Here is a 21,341-nt window from a genome sequence, read left to right as displayed (position 1 = left end):
ACCATGTTCGGTTGGAGAAGCTGGAGTTGTCCTCATTGGAGAAAAGGAAATTGAGGGGAGATTTGATGGATGTGTACAAGATGATAACAGGTTTAGATAAGGTAGACAAAGAAAAGCTGTTCCTGTTGGCTAGGACTAGAGGACACGGATTTGTTTTGCCCAAGAGATGCAGAAGGAATGTGAGGAAGAATTTTTTTGCGCAGCAAGTGGCAATAACCTGGAACCTGCTGCGCACAAGGGCGGTATAAGGAGAGATGATCAATGATTTTAAAAGGAAATTGGATGGGCACTTGAGGGAAGTAAACATACAGGGCTAGGGAGATAGAGCGGGGGAATGCAATTGACTGGATTGTTCTATGGAGAGCTGGCATAGACCCAATGGGCCGCATGGCCTCGTTTTGTGCTGTAGTGACTTTATGTACTAAGTAACAGAGAATCTAAAACTTGTCAGATATGGTTGCAGAACTCAACAAAGTAATTATACCAATATCAAAGATTTTTTTTTCTTTCTGTAGAATATAGAATGGGCATTAAAAAAGAAAGCCAAACTTCTGTTTAATCATTTAAATCCTCCATTAAACCTTGCCTACTTTAAGATTTATAGTTGCCAGTCCAGTGTAACAAACAGCAAGTAGCCTCCTGACATCTTTGTCTGATGGTAGAATTCTGTTCATTATCTCCCCTTATCACTCTAAAACAGTTGTTAGGAATCCCAAAAACTTACCTTAGCTTTAGATCGGCAGTCGGAGGCTGGAAACTCCAGTTCCCAGCGGGCCTCAGGCCTTCTGCGCATGTGCCGGCTAGGAAATGACTGCATGTGCACAGTTCATTTGTTTTCACATCTTCAGGCCGGGAACCAGATCTGTGCACATGCGCAGAAAGAAAGGAAGAAGAGAAGTGAAACAGCACGAAACTGCAGGTGAGGTGACCTGGAACCGGAGCGTCATAAGAGAGAAGGTGTCCCTGGGAGCAGGACCTGGGGAGGGGGACAGGGAGAAGGCCCCAAATCAAGAATAATATCCTAAACCAGGGAGTGGGACTGAAAGAGGTCCCAGAAGAAAGTCCCTGACATTGACAAAGACAGGGAAAGAGCCATTGAGTCGAGATAAATGCCAAGAGCAGAGAAAAAAGCTCCGAGTTAAAGAAATAGCTGCGGGGAGCAGACTTGAAGTAAAGTGGGCTCGAGAGAAGCCCAGAAGATCAGAAAGGGCAGCCAAAAATTGGTGACTTCATGCTGTGGGCCATAGGAGCAAAGGTACCCTTTTGGAGCAGTAGTGTTCTGCTTGGCACGGCCAAAGATCTGAAAGTGTGCTTGGAAGGTGAAACGTGAATATACTTGGAGATCCAAGGGAAAGGAATCTCAGAAGGCGAGATCGAAACCCTGGAGGTGGATTCTTGTTGAAGCCATCTAAGTAGGAGTGATATTTGGCGATAATTCCAAGGCAAGTTCTTCAAACGTGGAGATTGGAAACCCTTATGAGAAAGTCAAAGTTTCAGTGAGACCAGTTAGCTCTCAGTGTGACAAGCGGCTCGGTGGGTTGTTAAGAAATCCATAGAATCTGCTTTAGTCGCATCTGTCATTTATTTTTGTGTGTGTTTGACCACAGTTAATTCACATCATACTTACCATGAATATTAGAGTATAAAATAGATATGGTAAATTGTTTTGTCTTTTCCGAATTTGTATGTGTCTGCAAAGATATAGCTGGGGTGAAGGAATGGTGAATACTTGAATCATTTCCTTGTGTTTGTATTGAGATTTTTCCAACCACTTTGTCTGCTGTAATGTACTTCATTTTTCTCCATTAATAAATGTTTTATTCTTTGTATTAAAAGTTTATCACCAGACTCCTGTGAATTTGTTCAGTAACTTCCCTCCATGGTTTCAGACAAAAGTCAGGACCTATTAAGCCAGGTTTCACTCTGGGATCTGACTTGTCCAGTTATAACATCAGCTGGGATCCTAACACAGTTGATGACTAAATCAGTTAAACAGTCACCTGGTAGTATAGAACTTACAGAATATTAGTGAAAAGAGAGACATTTGGCTGAAACTTTTCACCTTGCACTCATTAGACCAAAGAATGTCAAATTTCAAATAATCACAACAATTTATACTACAGGAGAAAAGGATGTTGATTACTTGGCCAATTGGATTGGCCAAGGTATTGCCATGAAGAAAGTAATGACAAACAATAGGCTTCCGGATATTATTCAGTAAGTGCTGCCCAGTCGCAGAATCATACCTAACAGTGGACATTGTGTTTTGGTTTTTCCAAGTGTGGGCTGGCTGAAGTTATGAACTTAGCAACTCGTGCAGTCGAGTTCAGTTTTACTGACACCATGTATGCCCAAATAGATGGTGTAGCTGTAGGATCCCCTCTAGGTCCAGCACTCACTAACATTTTTATCAGCTTTCGTGAGAAATATGTTTTTGATGGAATAAGCCCTAACCTCCTACCCTGTGTTGATTTCCAATACGTAGACAATATGTTTACGATCTTTGAAACTGCAGCCACGTGCAAGGATTTCCTTACCTTAAATTCACTTTTGAGATGGAGCAAACTAACCTTTCCTCGACATGTTAGTTGAGAAATCCGCTTATGGGTTCTCCATTACTGTCCACTTTAAGCCGACCTTCACCATGCAATATACATGTTGGGATTCGTATTGTTCCACACTTTTTTATTCTGTCATGGGATGTTAGTGTCGCTGGCTAGGACAGCATTTATTGCCCATCCCTATAAGATTGGCCTTATTAGAAATCTTGTAAATAGGGCCCTAGCCATTTTCTTGCTTTACAAGCAGAAATAACGTGCAGCAAAGCTATCCTGTGGGACAACTGCTACCCTGATCAGATCATTGTTGTGTATCACGCAAACTCGCAAATGGGCCAAAGACCACCACCTTCAGACATGAAACATGCCCAGTCTACCTCAAATTACCCTGGAAAGGCAAAGTATCTGTGAAAAATTTGAACAACGGGGTAAGCAAGCCATATCACGCTGCTGCTATGCAGTGGTACATGAATGGTACTTTCCATTAACAGGATGCTGCAGTCAGTCCAAAAAGATGTTCTGCCTACATCATAATTTAGCAAAGTCATGTAAAAATTTCAGTGGCGGTGTGATGCCAGGTACAGTGTTATCCCAGCAATTGGCTGATCGAATCAAACAGTATGTTACCTTGGTTGTTCGTAATCAAAAGAGTACAGACTGGAGTTTAGAAAAGTGAGGGGTGACTTGATTGAAGTATATAAAATCCTGAATGGTCTTGACAAGCTGGACGTGGAAAGGATGATTCCTCTTGTGGGTAAGTGCAGAACTAGGGGGCATGGTTTTAAAATTAGGGGTTGTCCTTATAGGATAGAGATGAGGAGAACTTTTTTTCTGAGGGTTGTATGACTTTGGATCACTTTGCCTCAGAAGAGGCAGTGGGAGCGGAGTTGCTGAATATTTTTACGACAGAGATGGATAGATTCTTGTTAGGCAAGGGAATCAAAAGTTATTGGGGTAGATGGGAACGTAGAACTTGAAACACAATCAGATCAGCTAAGATCTTATTGAATGACGGAGCAGGCTCGAGGGGCCGAGTGGCCTACTTCTGCTCCTATTTCGTATATTCATATGTAGACTGTAACCAATTGGCGCTTGCAAAACCCAAAACAAAATGTGATTCCGTGATTGGGCAGTACTTGCTAAACAATCCTGAGTGTGCTAATAACTACACTAACAACCAATTTAAGATAATCAGTTGAGCTTGTAACTTGGCTCATTTATAGTTGCTAAAAGCGCCATTCGTTCATACACAGGGAGGTGTTCTCTACAAACAAAAGGAATATGTTCGAACTTTGCGCCCTTTTTGAATTATCTGGGAGTTTGGGGAGCCTGTAGTTCCCAGATGCTTTCTCCATGACAACACCTCGCCAATCAGAGGTGGCTTGCCAACCAATCAACGCCCTTTTCTCCTTTGTATTAATTGACCATCTGAAATTTGGCATTCTTGTGTTTGTCCTGATGAGTGCACAATGAAAATCTTTGGCAACATTTCTTTCGTAGCAATAAGTCAGTTAAGTGGAAACATCTACCTGGCAATAATTTACTATGATAAGTAGGAAATAAGGGAAATAAATTAGGATTACTTGGAGTCAGAGCTATCTGTAGACGATAATATATTAACAGCACATTAGTCATGGTGGGCTCTGCAGCCAAATATAATTGTTTTGTTTCGGAGTGATTTCACTGGCCAAAATATTTGAAATATGAAATCTATAATTAATCAAATATGAAAATAAAGTTATAAGCAGCACATAGTGTTCCAGGACGGAATTTAAAACACAAGCTCAATGCTCAGCATACAATCACACAACCGTAGAATCACTGGTGAATTGTCACTAATGAAATGTCACTGATGAAACCACTTGTGTGAAGCCCATCACAAGCATTTAAAAAAAATAGTGAAGTATTCTGTATCTATCCCTCCCTGTTTCATAGAAACATGGAACATGCAGCACAGAAGAAAGCCTTTTGAGCAATTGTGCCTGTATCACATTCAAAATAGGCAACAGTAATAATACCTTGCATCTTTTGCATCCTTAGTGTCTGAATACAGATAAGGATGTAGTCTTAACAGTTGGTTTGTTTAATTATTGTGTTCTATTTTTAACTGGTTATCCGTTGATTTCATTGGATTATAGATATGGAATGAACTGCCTCATTCAGTTTGAAGATTTTGCAAACTCCAATGCTTTTCGCCTTCTTAACAAGTACCGTAATAAGTACCTCACTTTTAATGATGACATTCAAGGTAGGTAGAGAAATTATTGGTAGCAAATTTAAAATTTGCCATTTTAGAAATCGCCAATTAGATAAGTCATCTCTTGAGATGCTTGCGTCATGATGAATGTTTATCATTTGATATTTAATCAATATTAGCCAAATACAATATTAGCCAAATACATTATGCGCAGGCAATGCTGTTTACCGTTCCAAACTCAGGTTCCAACTTTCCACCTGTTATAATTGAACTTGAACCTTTCACTGCAGGCACTTTGGAACCATAGCCAAAGTACATTTATCCATGTTTTGCTATCTTTAAAGGAGATAAGTTTAAGGGGAACAATTTAAGTATAGAGTACCTCAGGCATACGCACAGCATGCGCATAGTGATAATGCACACAACAGTAACAGGTAGGCAGTAAACATCCCCCCATTAAAGATACTTCATTCAGGAAAGGAAACTTGGCCAAATTTTTTGATTTACTGAATTTTTACACCAGCCAGTTTCTGATTGTTTTACACCCAGTGTCAGCTGAATGACCCTGATGATTATGAAGAGTGATCTCATGGAGAAAGGAATAGAAATGAAATGAAATATCTTATATGAGGTGGCATTTTGAAAAAAATTTCATAATGAATCTGTGGAAATATCCATACGCCAACTAAGCAAGTTGGTTTTCTAACCAAGGAAAGATGACAATCCTTTCTCAAGTGGTTGTTGGTGAAAATTACATGAGAGACATTCAGCTTGTTTCAGAACACTTCTGAATTTGACATCAAATTTGTAGGTCTTGTATAATGAGGAGGCCCAGAAATAAGGTGAATGACAGTAAATATCTTGTTGTTTTAAAAACAAAGACTATCTGTTTCAGGCTTGTGGTTTAGTGTTATGATGCAACAGTTCAGAATCCTTAGTCATTCACACTACTATTTTAGGTTTCATTGATCTTCGAATAAAATCGTTGAAAATCTGATTCTACAGTAACCTGCTTAAATAGCCAAAATTGTATTAAACAGGGTGTGTGCTGTGAATCAAAAACAGTTACTGAACTGTCTTTTAGGACATGTGCTGGTTGCAGATGTTTTTTGTTGTTTGATGTCTACTTCCATTGTCCACTCCAAACAGTTTAACATTTTTAAGGGAATGAGTTCTAGGACTACTAGCCATTTCCCAAACATTTTCTGACCGCCTCCAGGACTTGAAAAAAACAGATAACTCTTAATGTGGCCATTCCATCAACATATTGCTCCTAAATTTGGTCAAGTCCGAGTCTAAAACAGAAGTCTTATAAATTGTGAATCCACACCAAATATAATCTCCACACCAAATAAATCTGTCATACTGTTTACCATCTCGTGTAATATCAGCAAATAATTTTATATTGGCAAATAAAGACTTTTCAACAAAACCGCTTACATGATTAATTCCGTATATTGTTCTCCTCTTTAAAGCATCTTGATGTTTTTCTACAAAAGACCCTTATTAATTGAAAGTCATTACTAATGAACAAACTTCTACAATAATTAACACAAAAGATCCAGCATTGAGAAGTAGGATAGTTTTTGTATTTGTCAACGGAAATATGGGTTCATAGAATTTTATTGCACCAAGGAGACCATTTTTTTTCATTTAAGTGCTTTGATTGAGTTATCCACTTAGCCCCATTCCCCTGTACTTTCTCAAATATTTTTCAAATATTCATCCACATTCTTTTTAAAAGCTGTTATGAATTTTCTCTTTCCACTAAGGTTCCAGACCTGCTCAGTATTTCCAACATTTTCTGTCTTTACCCCAGCTTCTCTAGTCCTTCCTCATAACTAAAGCCTAAAGTTAGCATCTTATGATTTGATTCTGTGATGTCTCTATTCATAGAATCATTGAAATTTACAGCACAGACTGAAGCCATTCAACCCATCGTGTCTGTGCCGGCCAAAGAAGAGCTATCCAGCCTGATTCCACTTCCAGCTTTTGGTCCATAGCCTGGAATGTTATGGCACATCATGCATATCCAAGTACTTCGTTTAAATGAAAAGAGGGTTTCAGCCTCTATCACCATTTCAGGTAGTGAGTTCCAGACCCCACCACCCGCTGGGTGAAAATAATTCTCAACTCCCCTCTAATCCTTCTACTAATTACTTTAAATCTATGCCCTCTGGTTACTAACCTCTCTGCTAAGGGAAATAGGTTCTTCCTATCGACTCCAACTAGACCCCTCATAATTTCATACGCCTCAATTAAACCTCGTCTTGGCCTGCAAAGAAGACAACCGTAGCTAATCAAATCTTTCTTCATAGCTAATATTCTCCAGTTCTTGTAAATACCCTCTGTACCCTTTCTAGTGTGATCACATTCTACCTATTATTTCCCTTGACATTCTTCCTAAAGTAAGACACCCCAAAACTGAACACAATATTCTAATTTTGTATAGGTTTAGCATTGCCTTTTTATATCTTTACTACACTCTGCTCACTTTACCAAAAAATTGGGTGCCTGAACCCCCTTAACCTCTCTGCTGGTTAGAATATGAGAGGCAGATTCTCCAGCTTTGTACGTCATCTGTGCCCAAGTAGTTGATTGGAGATCCATGTTGCTAGAGGCCATCTAACACGTATAATTTTAGGCTGGAGAACATTATATGCCATTATCTGAAAAGTAAAAGGCATAGAATACCAAATGATAATGTGCCTAAAAACAAATCTTTCTAAAATTATGGACGAATGAACAAAATAAGACAGTTGCATTTGTGTAGCACTTATCACATCACTCAGAAGTGCTTTAAATTGCTTCACAGAAAAAGAAATTACTTTGAGGTTCAGTAGTTGTTAATATAGGCAAATGCAGTAGCCAATTTGCACACACCCAGGATGCCTCAGGCATTTCTCATCCCAAACTTGTTCTTCCCAGTAAACATACTTCCTAATTTTGTGGCTGTGATGACTGTCACTTTAAGATCAGTTCAACTGAATAGGGGTCATCTTTAGAAGGCAGCTGCTATCAAAGGTCTCATCGCCACCAGCTCACCACCACTGTCTGGGAGACATGGCCTGCAAAGGTAAAAAGACTGCAGCCCCCCGCTTCAACGACGGGTCCCATGAATGACTGCTGGATGCCATGGAGGCCAGCCGGAATGTGCTCTACCCCCGCTCTGGCCACAGGGTGGGTAGTAATGTCACCAACCCGGCTTGGGAGGCGGTGGCAGCGGTGGTCAGCGCCAACACCCTTAAGAAGAGGACAGTCACCCAGTGCTGCAAAAGGATGAGTGATCTTCTCCGTTTCACCAGAGTAAGTCACTCTTTTACAAAAACAGAATTACCTGGAAAAACTCAGCAGGTCTGGCAGCATCGGCGGAGAAGATAAGAGTTGACGTTTCGAGTCCTCATGACCCTTCAGCAGAACTGAGTCAAGTTAGGAGAGGGGTGAAATATAAGCTGGTTTAAGGTGGGTTGCGGGGGTGGGTGGAGAGAAGTTGAAGTTGGGGGGGGGCTGGGTGGTTGTAGGGACATGCAAGCAGTGATAGGAGCAGATAATCAATCAAAAGATGTCACAGACAAAAGGAACAAAGAGGTGTTAAAGTTGGTGATATTATCTAAGAGAATGTGCTAATTAAGAATGGATGGCAGGACACTCAAGGTACAGCTCTAGTAGGGATGGGGTGGAAAGACCGACAGGGTATTACAGTTATAGATTTAAAAATAATGGAAATAGGTGGGAAAAGAAAAATCTAAATAAATTATTGGAAAAAACAAAAGGGATGGGGAAGAAACGGAAAGGGGGTGGGGGAGGGAGGAGAAGGCGTGAGGGCAGATGCGCGGGAGATGGGCCGAACACGGTTGAGGGCCCTGTCAACGACCGTGGGTGGAAAACCTCGGTTAAGGAAGAAGGAGGACATGTCAGAGGAACTGTTTTTGAAGGTAGCATCATCAGAACAGATGTGACGGAGGCGAAGGAACTGAGAGAATGGGATGGAGTCCTTACAGGAAGCGGGGTGTGAGGAGCTGTAGGCGAGGTAGCTGTGGGAGTCGGTAGGCTTGTAATGGATATTGGTGGACAGTCTATCATCAGAAATTGAGACAGAGAGGTCAAGGAAGGGAAGGGAAGTGTCAGAGATGGACCATGTGAAAATGATGGAGGGGTGGAGATTGGAAGCAAATTTAATAAATTTTTCCAAGTTCCGACGAGAGATGTACCAGAGAAAGAATTGTGGGAGGGGGCCGGAGTAGGACTGGAACAAGGAATGTTCCACATACCCCATAAAGAGACAGGCATAGCTGAGGCCCATGCGGGTGCCCATAGCCACACCTTTTATTTGGAGGAAGTGAGAGAAGTTAAAGGACTTCCAATTCTCACACTTACAAACCCATCACACACCCACAGGGCCCTCACTCACTGCCCGTGCAAGAAACATCATCATTCACTCTCTCACACACACCATCATTGTCCTCATCCTGTCCATGGGACCACTCACCACCCACACAGGCCAGGCATTCTTATCATTTGGCCTGGCTGGTGTCCTGATACACTGTCCCCATCTCTATCCATGCAGGACAAACTGGTTCACAACAGGAGGGAAAGGTCGCAGACAGGTGGAGGGGTGCCGAAATTCAAAGTGTTCACAGAATTTGAAAACAGAGCCATCCAGCTGGCCGGCGATGACCGGAGCCGGTCCTGTGCTGACGGTGAGTCGGTGGTGCTCTACCAAGTGAGGATACAGCAGTGCAGCATCCATCAGATGACCATGCTGTGAGTGATGCGTCCTCTTTCACAGGCCACTGCCATGCACTAATTATCTCCCCTTACTTTCACAGGCACATCTGAGAAGCAGCAGACAGAGTCCATGACCCAGGGCCTCCAAGCAAGCTCCAAAGAAAGCTCAGAAGAGGAACCTGAAGACACCCTCCCTGAAGTCCCGTCACAGTGCTCACCCACATCCTCCACCAACGCAGACACACACCTCGGTGGGACCTAGCTTTAGAGTAGCCTCGGGACCACAATCTGGTGAGTGCATCGCACTTTCTCATCCACAGCAGGTGGAGGCAGGACTTCCCAGGTTCCCGGCACTTGGAGGACTGCTGGAGGCCAGAACGTTGCTGAGTCAGAGACAGATGAGGAGCCGCTGGACTCGGTCATGTCACAGTTGCTGGAGCTGCAAAGGCAAGCTCGGGAATATCAGGAAGGGATGTCTGCTGCATTCCTCAGATTGCAAGGCACGATAGAGGATTCCGTTCACCTTCAGTCTGAGGTGATAGCGCTGGCATTGCAATGCACCGAGGTCAACGCTGGCAGGATGGTGGCTGCCATTGGAGACCTTGGTCCAGCACATCGCTCCTGCACTGCTGTGCGGGCTTAACTCCACCGCTGATGCCATAGTTGGCCTCCAACAGTGTGTACGCGAAAGGGGTGCTGAGCAGCTCAGTCTCACTCCAGCTACCCCTTCCGCTCACGGAGTCAGCCAGGGGCCCTCAGGCACTCATAGGTAGGAGGATCAACAGGTGCACTCTCCAGGGCCATCCACCCAGGTGACTCTGGGAGTGACCAACCTATCTGACGGCCCTCTTCCTGTGCCCTCTGCAGATCCAGCTTCACAGGCCGAGGAGGGTGCCATTGCCACACAGCAAGACCCCAAAAGCAGGCCGGGGCCCTCCAAGTCTTAGCCCTCCAGAGGACGTCCTCCAAAGTCATCACAGACAGGGCGATCAGTCAGCAGGCTGGCTCCACCTCTGCTGTGGATGTCCAGGGAGCACCAAGATGTAGCGGCAGGATTAGGAAAGTTAAGGTGAATTAGTTGCACAGCCTGGGCACAGGTGTTAATCACTTGTTCGTAATGTTCACTATTGAAAATAAACTCCCAAGAATGTCTCCCTGCCAATGGCTCCTTGTTCTGATGAGCAGTGTTCTTGTCACTCAGATGTGAAACCTTTCTCCACAAGATAAAAGGCAGGTGTCTCAGTCCAAGACCTTTTCCCTGTGCTCTGTGCGGCCTTCAGACCGCATTGATGGTCCAGCCGCTCCCTGGAAACATTACTGATGCCTGCACCTTGGTGGCGTTGGTCATTGCTGCCAGAATGTAGTGGGCAGGCACCACAGGGTTCCATTATTCTCTCTGTGTGCTCTCAACACCTTTAAGGTGGGGCTGGCCCCCATCACACCAGCATCTGCGACCAGTGATGCTGTGCACCAACTCCTGAAGGGTTGAGATGCTGAAGGCGGACACAGCATCAGATGCATCTAAAGTTTCATGGCTGCGTCTCTGAGATGGCCCTGATTATGGAGCACAAGCGAGCTGCCCTCGGCCAGACAGGAGTCAGGCAATCTCAGAGGCTCTGTGAAGATCTATGGAGTGTCCTCACTGCATGTTGTCATCATCCTCCTGTGATCGAGTGACTATTAGGGCGTCCACTGCATCTCCATGACAGGAGCATTCCCTCAGAGGGTATTGGCACTGAGATAAGCCAGACTGAAGTGAACTGTGATGTGAGGATCTACGGGGACACCTCACTGCATGTTGCCATCACCCTCCACAAATCTGGCAGCTTTGAGGGCCTCCCGAGCGCGCCTGCGTCATCTAGCCAGTGCGAGAGCCTCATCCCCGTTGTCGTCACCACCAAGGACCCAGATACCCCCCACCACCGCCCCCACACCTCAGCAGTTGCCTGCCGGGCCAGGCATCAGTTCCCCCTGCCCCCCGGCGTCCCTGAGTCCTGTAAACAACAGGTGAGCTGTGGAGAACGCTGCTGCTCACTCACCTCAGTTCCCTCAAAGTGAAGGCTGCCAAGTGCATGTCGCCTGCGTGCTGTTGTGAAACACGTTGGTGTGCTTTCCCACCGACGTAGATGGATGATACGGCGGGGTTCCAAGTGCCTGGCGGGATGGCCTTTTAATTATGTGCTAATGTATTACAATTAGCTCCCTGCCAACTGTTGGCGGAAGATCGCGACCTGCCTTCACGCCGTCGTGAAGTGGGTCCCACCATATTTTCCACGCACGCCACCTATCACGCCTGCCACCAGCTCAGAAAATTCCACCCAGAACTTACTGTTCCCAACATATCCCATTGGCAACTAATTCTATTAATGTTAACTTGCTTACAGTTAGAATTCCAGAATATCATTTGTGTTCATATAAGATCCTTGCCAAATCTATTTTTGACAATTTTGGGCATTTTTTTATGTATCCTCTTTCATCCAACTGGTCTGACATCTTTACTGCCTTGAGCACGAATACACAGCCTGTTCTGCTCCTTAACTGCTCCAAATATTCCAGGCATCTAGGACTGAATGTTCCTTCCCTATTGCTGGGAGATACTGCTTAAACCGCCTTCAGTAAATGCAGCTGAGATTATAGGAAGATAGTGACAGGAGTAGTCCAGGCAGTCTTTGAGCCTGGTCTGTCATTCTGAGAGATCATGGTTGATTTGTATCTTAACTCCATCTATTTGCTTTGGTTCTGCAAGCCTTAATACTCTTTCCTAACAAAAATCTCAATCACAGTTTTGGTATTTTCAATTGACCTAGCCCCTGCAGCTTCTCAGGGAGGAGAGTTCCAGATTTCCACTATCCTTTGTGAGAAGAGTTTTCTGACATCACCCCTCAATGGCCTAACTCTAATTTCAACATCATGCTTCCTTGTTCTGGACCTCGCCAGCAGAGGAATATTCTTCTATCTACCCTATCAAATCCTTTAATCACTTAAACTCTGAGGCAGAGAGTTCCAAGGTCGCACAACTCTCAGAGAAAAAAATTCTCCTCATCTCTGTCCTAAAAGGGTGACCCCTAATTTTAAAACAGTGCCCCCTAGTTCTGGACTCACCCAAAAGAGGAAACATCCTTTCAACATCCACCTTGTCAAGGCCGTTCAGGATCTTGTATACTTCAATCAAATCACCCCTCACTGTTCTAAACTCCAGTGGAAATGAACCCAGACTGTCCAATCTTTCCTCATAAGACAACCCACTCATTCCAGGTGTCAATCTATTAAACCTCCTTTGAACTGCCTCCAAGGCATTTACATCCTTCCTTAAATAAGCAGACCAAAACTGCACACAGTATTCTAGGTGCGGTCTCACCAATGCCCTGTATAGCTGAAGCATAACATAACGTCATACGGACTCGAAACGTCAATTCTGTTTCTCTCTCCACAGATGCTGTCAGACCTGAGTTTTTCCAGCATTTTCTGTTTTTGTTTAAGATTTCCAGCATCCGCAATATTTTGCTTTTAGCTTTACTTTTATGTTCAATCCCTCTCGTAATAAAGGATAGCATTCCATTAGCCTTCTTAATTACTTGCTGTACCTGCGTACTAATATTTGCCTGCTCAGTTAACTTATCAATGTACCCTTACAACTTTCTGCACTCAGCTGCAATGTTTACTATGCCACCTAACTTCGTGTTATCAGCAAACTTGGATATACTGCTCTCCTTTATCCAAGTAACTTAAAAATATGGTGAAAAGCAACTGCTTCGTAACAGATCCCTGGGGACACCACTAGTCACATATTGCCAATTTGTCTACATACCCAATCTTCATATTCTCTGTCTCCTATCTCCTAACCAATTCCCAATCCAAGTCAATAGATTGTTTCCAATTCCACTCGCTCCTTACGTGTGGTGCCTTATTGATTGCCTACTGGAAATACATATAATTTTTTTCTTTATTCTTTCATGGGATGTGAGTGTTATTGGCGAGGCTAGTATTTCAGGTTCATCCCTAATTAACCTTGTGAAGGTGGTGATAAGCCACCTTCTTGAACTGCTGCAGTCCATCTGGTGTAGGTACACCCATAGTGATGTTAGGAAGGGAGTTGCAGGATTTTGTCCTAGTAAAGGAATGGCAATACGGTTCTAAGTCAGAACAGTGTGTGGCTTGGAGGGGAACTTACAGGTGGTGGTGTTCCCATGCATCTGCTACCCTTGTCCTTCTTGGTGGTAGAAGTTGCTGGTTTAGAAGCTGCTGTCAGAGGACCCTTGGTGAGTTTCTGCAGTGCACCTTGTAGATGGTATGCACTGCTAACACCGTGCATTGTGGCGGAGAGAATTAATGTTTAAGTTGGCGGATGGGGTGCCGATCAAGCAGGCCTCTTTGTCCTGGATGGTGTTGAGATTCTAGAGTGTTGTTTGAGCCACACTCATTCAGGAAAGTGGAGAGTGTTCCATCACACTCTTGATTTGTGCCTTGTATATAGTAGACAGACTTTGGGGAATTGGGAGGTGAGTTACTCACCACAGAATTCCCAGCCTCTGACCTGCTCTTGCCACGATATTTATATAACGAGTCCAGTTAAGTTTCTGGTCAATACTAACCCTGGAATGTTGATGGTGGGGGATTCAGCGATGGTGATGCCATTGAATGTTGAGGGGAGAAACTTAGAATCTCTGTCTTGTTGGAAATGGTCATTACCTGGCACTTGTGTGGTTGAATCTTCATTGATGAAGCAGCTGAAGATATTTGGGCCTAGGACACGAGAAACACTCTTTTCTGCCATGTCAGTTACCTCCTCAAAAAAATTCAACTGGGGCATTATCCATGACTTACCATTTACAGATTCATGGCTCTCTTTGATCAGCTCATTTTTATCCAAGTTATCAGTCACTCTGTCCCTAGATTCTAGTAACTTCCTGATGACTGACATTAGACTAACAAACCTGTAATTCCTCATTTATCTTTTTACCTGTTCTTAACTATTGGAGTGTCATTGGCAGTTTTGCAATCCAAGGGGCTAATTCCTGAATCAAGAGTTTTGAAATGTGACTAACACATTGGATACTGGGCCTCTGTTTTGTGACTATTTGCATTTCACAACCCTGGAAAAAGTGCATCTTTGATAATTAAGTGACCTATTACAACTGTTGTCATATGTAATTAGACACATCTGCACATGCGCGCAAAATGAATGAATCTTGAATGCTAAAAGAAATTTCAGTAGGGCACTTGCCCTTTGGAACTGTGTTCCCATAGTTTCCTTTTTCAATAGAGTTCAAGCTGCCTGTCCCAGTAACTTTTTATTAGAGCCTGAATTGTTGGCCTTTTTATCATGACAATTGCAACGTTTGTTGGTGGAAAAATACATCAGTTTACAGAGTAGCATTTAACAGGAGTAAAATGGTAATATATGCCTTTGTTGAAAATCTCTATGAAATTTGCAAAGGGAATATTCTGTGCTATTTGAACAGAAAAAGGTAACTGTACATTGTCTTTGTAGTTTTCTGACCAATTACTCTCTCTATCAGCCAATGACAATTTCTTTCAGAAATTGAGTATCTTTTGCAACAAACCCAATTCAAAATAGCATAAGAGTTTTGGGGAAAAGTGGACATTTAGCACATAAGTATTTAATTGGTCTTATATGTTTACATTAAATTTCCTTATCAATATGATTAAAACTAAGAGCATGTCAATTGATACCTGACTCGGAGTTCCTTTTTCTTGGTTGTACTACAATTCAAGAATTTCAAAGATGATTATCACATTTTCTTGGAAAGACTGTTGACATCTTAAAGATCAGATAGCTGCTTCAGCACTTATCTTCTAATATCTGAGTATAGTTCTCCAGGCACATATCAGTGTAGGCTTGGGGCAATGTGGTGTGGAGCACCAAATTGAGGCGTTATGAGGCAGAAAGATGCAGATCCCATTCTTAACCAGACTGTTATTGTATGTCATCTGCCTTCCAATGTATAATCACAAGGAATGTTGTCTGAGAGCAGCCTCACTTCCTTGTTCTTTTGGTGGCAAGACAGGTGTTGGAAGAGTGACTCAGAATAAATTTGTCCCCACCTTTGAGCAATGAAGAGACCTTCTTGGGGTCTCCCAGCAGAATCAGTAGTTGAGCATCAGGCATGGAGAATTATGAGAATTATTTAGTTAGAGTATGAGTCCAGTTGCTCAGCTTTTTGCTCTGTCTGTAACCAAGTAGTTGGACAGAGAGCAGTGTTGGTAGAGGCCTTGCAGCAAGTTTCACTTAGCCAACTTTAAGCTGGAGAACATCATACACTTTGATCTGAAAAAGAAAATACTAAATATACCAAATAATGTGCCTAAAGATAAATTCTGCTCAAAGTCGAAATAAATGAACAAAAAGACAAGTGTTACATTTGCGTTTGAGTTTATCACCTGTCTTGGAATTGTCTCAAAATGCAGCACAAAATATGAATTACTTTGAATGCAAAAACTGTTAATATAGGCATACGCAGTAGCCAATTTACAAACCAAAGGTCCCACAAATGAAAATGACAATTTTATGCAAGCTGGTATCCTGTGATGTTTCCTATAGGTGTTCAGGTACATGGGTGTAATCTTTCGCTGCTAACCTTGCCTATCCCAGTAAGACCATTGCTCCAAGGCAAAGTTTTCTAATTAAGTCCCGAGATCAACTGGCACATAATCATTGATTAAAGAGGGCATATAACAAATTGATCTATGTTTGGAAATTTGCAGCCCTTGAACAAGCTTTTAATGTTTTTGACATACAGTAGGCTGGACAGCTTCTCTATTTCACTTGCGCTATTGCTCTGTGTATCAGAAATGCATAATATAAAGCTATCCAGTGACGCTGTTTATAGCATGTTCAAGGACATATATTATGTAGATGGCTGTAAGTGGTGGAGCTGATGTGACCTTCCTGTAGGTCTTGAACTGCTGCTGCAGCCAGTGGCACTTTTTCTTGAAAACTGCAATCAACTCACCTCAACCTTCTTAATTCCAGGGAATACAATTTATTTGTGTAGTCTCTCCTCATAATGGAGTCCAAGTATTACTCCAGTATATCTATACTGCATTTCCTCCAAAGCCAGTTTACCCTTCCTAAGGTGTGGTGCCCAGATCTGCTCACAGTACTTCAAGTGTGATCTAGCCAGGGCTTTGTCTAGCTGAAGCATGACTTCTACCCCCTTATATTCTAATCCTCAAGATATAAAGGCCATCATTCCATTGAACCTTTTGATTATTTTCTGTATTTGTTTGTGACATTTTAATGATCTATGTAACTCCATTATTTCTAGATTTTTATTTAGAAAAATACCCTATTCTGTAATTTTTAATTCCAAAGTGGATGACCTCACATTTGTCTACATTGAAATCCATTTACCATAATTTAGCCCATTCACTTAACCTATCAATATCTCTTTCTAATTTTATACTTCCAGCTACACTTGTTACAACGCTGCCTATCTTTGTGTTATCAGCAAGTTTGGATATATGGCTTTCCATTCCATCATCTAAATCATTAATAGAGACAACGAATAGCTGAGGCCCAACATAGTACTTGGGCTGGGAATCCCCTGTTGTTACAGGTCAGTGGGGTAGTCCCCACCCTTGGATCTTAACTGCCTTTCTCCACCACTTCTTTGGCCATGTAAGCCTCTTTGCCAGACTTTCCATGCTTCCCTTCACTCTGCTAATCTGTGTAACCATTTAGACCTCCTCTGGACCCATCTTTTGTTTCTATACTTAGCTCATTCTATCCTCTTTCTTGTCTTGCACCATCATCACTTTTGTCAATTAATCACTCCAGCTCACCATCCTATCACAGACCTCTCCCCTTTTGTTCTTTTCCTGTCATCTGTTCCCTGACCCTGTATGCTTAAAAACTTTTAAACCTCTAACTTCCAGTTCTGATAAAAGGTCATCAAACTGAAATATCAGGTAGAATTTTAAATACTCTGACCCACTCATATAATACCGGGAATCTGATTGCTACAGCAACAGGCATTTCCGTAAATGTTCAGCTCAGTCATGGCATTAGCAGCTTTTGGTGGGGCCTCCAAAGGAGTTAGCTAGGTTGTTACATGATAAGATGCTGGCGACGGGGACAGCAGTAGAATGCCCCCTTCAGAGGATGCGAGGCATTCTAAGCTCTGCTCAGCTGGTTGCAGATGCTGAGTTTCAGGTTCACACATGAAGAGGATAGCTCTGTAGCAGCAACAGTTTCCTGAGGCACAGTGCATTCATGGAGAGAGAGATTGGAGAGCTTGTCTCAAACATGAATGCCACGATGTCCCAGGCCTTGCCGCTGTTGTTGACCTCAGTGGAAAGAGAGGTCACCTGCATAGACAATCAGATATGGGCAGTAACCGAATGCATCCTTGACCTAACCAATGGCCCGCACATTCAAGTCTGCCTGTTTAAATAGGATGGAAGAAAGCCTCACCTTGACTGTTCAGCATCTCACTGAAGTGCAGCAAAGTGCGAGTGGATCATGAGAGGGAAGATGGAGAAAGAGCACGTGGAAGTGGGGATTCTGCTACAGGCACTCAAATTCCTTCCCCCTACCACCCCACTGTTTCCCCCTCAGTCAGAGCTCCACACTCTGCCTGCTGTCCCAATGAGATGACCCAGTCTGCCCAGCACAGGTGCATATGTGGAAGTCTTTGGCAGAGGACATCCATTGTGGGCATCTCAGCTGTCAGAGCAGGGGAATGAGAAACCTGCCTCTAGCTCTGTGGATGGCAGAGCAGAGCTATATATATAGAAGTTTTGGAAAAGGAGAGACTTTTTAATTACCGCAAGAAGATCCAATTCAGTGATTATAACAATGTAACCGCTATAATCGATTGGAAAATGTAAATGAATCAAGCTTCCCTTGTCCAGACATCTCCAATGCTGTCTCATGCCTTGAGGAGGATGGTACAACCAGAGTGGAAGACGAGCAAAGGATGTGAATGAGATGATGAGATTTTTGACTGTGGGAATGTTCTGTGTTATTGGTGGGTGGGTGGGGAGGCAATAGATTCAGCAATTTTGTGCATAAGGTTTCACAAACTCAGGTTATCTGAATTGTACCTGGTTGAATCAATCATGAGTTTCTCTGGCAGCTAGATGAGCATTGCAGGGATCCTGGACATATCAGGCTCCATCTTGTCCTCCCCCCACCCCTCTCTTCCTTGCCCCCCCCCCCCCACCCCCATCCTTCTCCCACTTGTCCTTTCCCCTCCCGTCCTTACCCATCATTCTCCCACCACCCTGTCCTTCCCCCCCATTCGCTCCAATGCTTTTCCCCACTTTCTTCCTCTTACAGCTTCAGTCCTCTCTGCAGTGCAGTGTTATGCAAGACACTGCACACAACTATCATTCTGGACACCCCTGCTGGAACATGCTCAAGATTGCCTGCAGACCTGTTCAGGCACCTGAACTGGAACTTCAGCAATCTGCTGCAAAGTCTAAGGGCTTTGCTTATTGAGGTCTTTATGTTCATGTGACCCCAGTTGTATTTTCTTCTACATCAGCGGTAGGTGTCATCAGCCGTGCCCTTCTAGGCTAGCCCTTGTCTCCAAAAAGCCAACCACTCACTGTTTGTGGAAGTGTGACGATCTGTGGGAGATGTGACTGGTCCAGAATGAAGGATTCATGGCAGCTTCCAAGAAACCTTGCACAGGCATGCATGAAAACCCCACACAACAGCTGAATATTGATGAAGTGGAATCCCTTTCAATTGATAAATACTGTTAGTTTATTTGAGGGCCTTTGATTGCCTTGTTTTTGTACTCAGTGACTCTCTGTAGCAAATGTGGGAGTCCTCTGGGTCTCACTGGCCCCAACAACTGAGGAGGAGGCTCTACAAATATCCTCAACCTCAATGATGGGGGAGTCCAGCACATCAGTACAAAAGTCTAGGCTAAAGCATTTGCAGCTATCTTCAGCCAGAAGTGCCAAATAGACGATCCACCTTGTCTTCCTCCTGAGGCCCTCAGCATCACAGATGTCAATCTCCAGCCAATTTGATTCATTCGATGTAATATCAAGAAACAACTACAGACAGTTTGCTGCAAAGGCCCTGGGCCCTGACGACATTCCGGCAATAGCACTGAAGATTTGTGCTCCAGAACTTGCCGCATCCCTAGCCAAGCTGTTCCAGTACAGCTACAACACTGGCAACTGCCCGGCATTGTGGAAAATTGACCAGGTATGTCCTGTCCACGAAAAACATGACAAATCCAACCTGGCCAAATACCACCTCATCAGCCTACTCTCAATCATCTGCAAAGTGATGGAAGGTATTGTCAACAGTGCTATCAAGCAGTACCCCACCCCCCCACCTTAAACCAGTTTATATTTCTCCCTTCTCCTAACTATGCTTCAGTTCTGCCGAAGGGCCATGAAGGCTCGAAACGTTAACTAATTTCTTCTCCACCGATGCTGCCAGACCTGCTGAGTTTTTCCAGGTAATTCTGTTTTTGTTTTACATAGTAACAACCTGCCCACTGACATTCAGTTTTGGGTTCTGCTAGGGCCACTCAGTTGCTGACCTCATTACAACCTTGGTCCAAATGTGGACAAAAGTACTGAACTAAAGAGAGGAGGTGAGAGCGACTGCCCTTGACATCAAGGCAGCATCTAACAAAATGTGGCATCAAGGAGCCCTGACAAAATTAAAGTCATTGGGAATTGCGGGGTGGAAACTCTCTACTGGTTGGAATCATATCTACCACAAAGGAAGGTGGTTGTTGTTGTTGGAGGTCAATCATCTCAGTTCCAGGACGTCACTGCAGGAGTTCCTCAGGATAGTGTCCTAGACCCAACCATCTTCTGCTGCTTCATTAATGATCCTCCTTCTATCATAAGGTCAGAAGTGGAGATGATTGCTGATGATTGGACAATGTTCAGCATCATCACCACAAATCAGACTCCTTCATTGTCACTGGGTCAAAATCCTGGAACTCCCTCCCTAACAGCACTGTGGGTATACCCACACTACATGGACTGCAGCACTCCAAGAAGGTGGCTCATCACCACCTTGTGGGCAATTAGGGATGGGCAACAAATCCTGACCTGCCAACGACGCCCACACCCTGTGAAAGAATAAAATAAAAATAAATGCAAACGTGGGCTTAACTGGTGAGTTTGGCAAATATAGGTCATCTGAGAGATGCACTGGGGACATCTGTGTGAAATCCTGAAAATGTGACTAGCAGGTCCCTGGAAGGAGCCAGAGGCAAAGAAATTCAGGGCTGTGGTGACTTTGGCGATCGCTGGCGCTGGTGCCACAGTTTCAGAATAAGGGATGTCCCGTTAAGATGGAGATGAGGAGAATTTCTTCTCTCAGAGGGTCATTAATCTTTGGAATTCTCTACACCAGTAAGCAGTGAAGGCTGGATCATTGAATATATTCATTGCTGATTTGGACAGCTTTTTGATCTACAAGGGAGTCGAAAGGCTATAGGGGGGTGGGTGGGGTGGCAGGCTAGAAAGTAGAGTTAAGGCCACAATCCAATCAGCCATGATCTTATCGATTGGTGGAGCAGGTTCAAGGAACCAAAGGGCCCATTCCTGCTCCTACTAATGTTCTCATGTCTTGACCCAGGAGGCTACAGATGGGGATGTACCCTCTGCTGCGGGTATCGGCTCCTTTGAGTTGGATCTCTGTGTCCATCCTGTCTGTCCTATGAAGCAGCATATAGCTGAGGAGGAGGGATCTACTGCTATTGCTCTTCTTGTTCTTCACCAGAGTTCCAAGGTAGAGCTTCATAAGCTGCTTTCAGGCTGCAGTGAACATTGAGAGCTGGGTGGTGCAGATCAAGATGAGTAAAGTCCAAATAGCGAAAGGACTCGGAGAGTAGTGAAAGCACACTCTC

At 43.7% G+C, this 21,341-nt stretch overlaps 1 protein-coding gene across 2 annotated transcripts in view; it reads left to right on the top strand.

Moving 5' to 3' along the window:
- LOC144682884 (NADP-dependent malic enzyme-like) overlaps window positions 1-21,341 on the top strand; it is a 227,113-nt gene that overhangs the window by 171,867 nt on the left and 33,905 nt on the right. For both annotated transcript variants that reach the window (XM_078545739.1, XM_078545738.1), the window contains exon 8: window positions 4,697-4,806. In XM_078545739.1, the coding sequence (XP_078401865.1) occupies window positions 4,697-4,806 (110 nt within the window). The remainder of the gene's footprint in view (window positions 1-4,696; window positions 4,807-21,341) is intronic.

This window comes from Cetorhinus maximus, chromosome 7, assembly GCF_964194155.1.
Source record: "Cetorhinus maximus chromosome 7, sCetMax3.hap1.1, whole genome shotgun sequence".
NCBI classification, from domain to species: domain Eukaryota; kingdom Metazoa; phylum Chordata; class Chondrichthyes; order Lamniformes; family Cetorhinidae; genus Cetorhinus; species Cetorhinus maximus.
The sequence above is the reverse complement of the archived record's forward strand: the minus strand, read 5'-3'. Positions and strand labels throughout refer to the sequence as shown.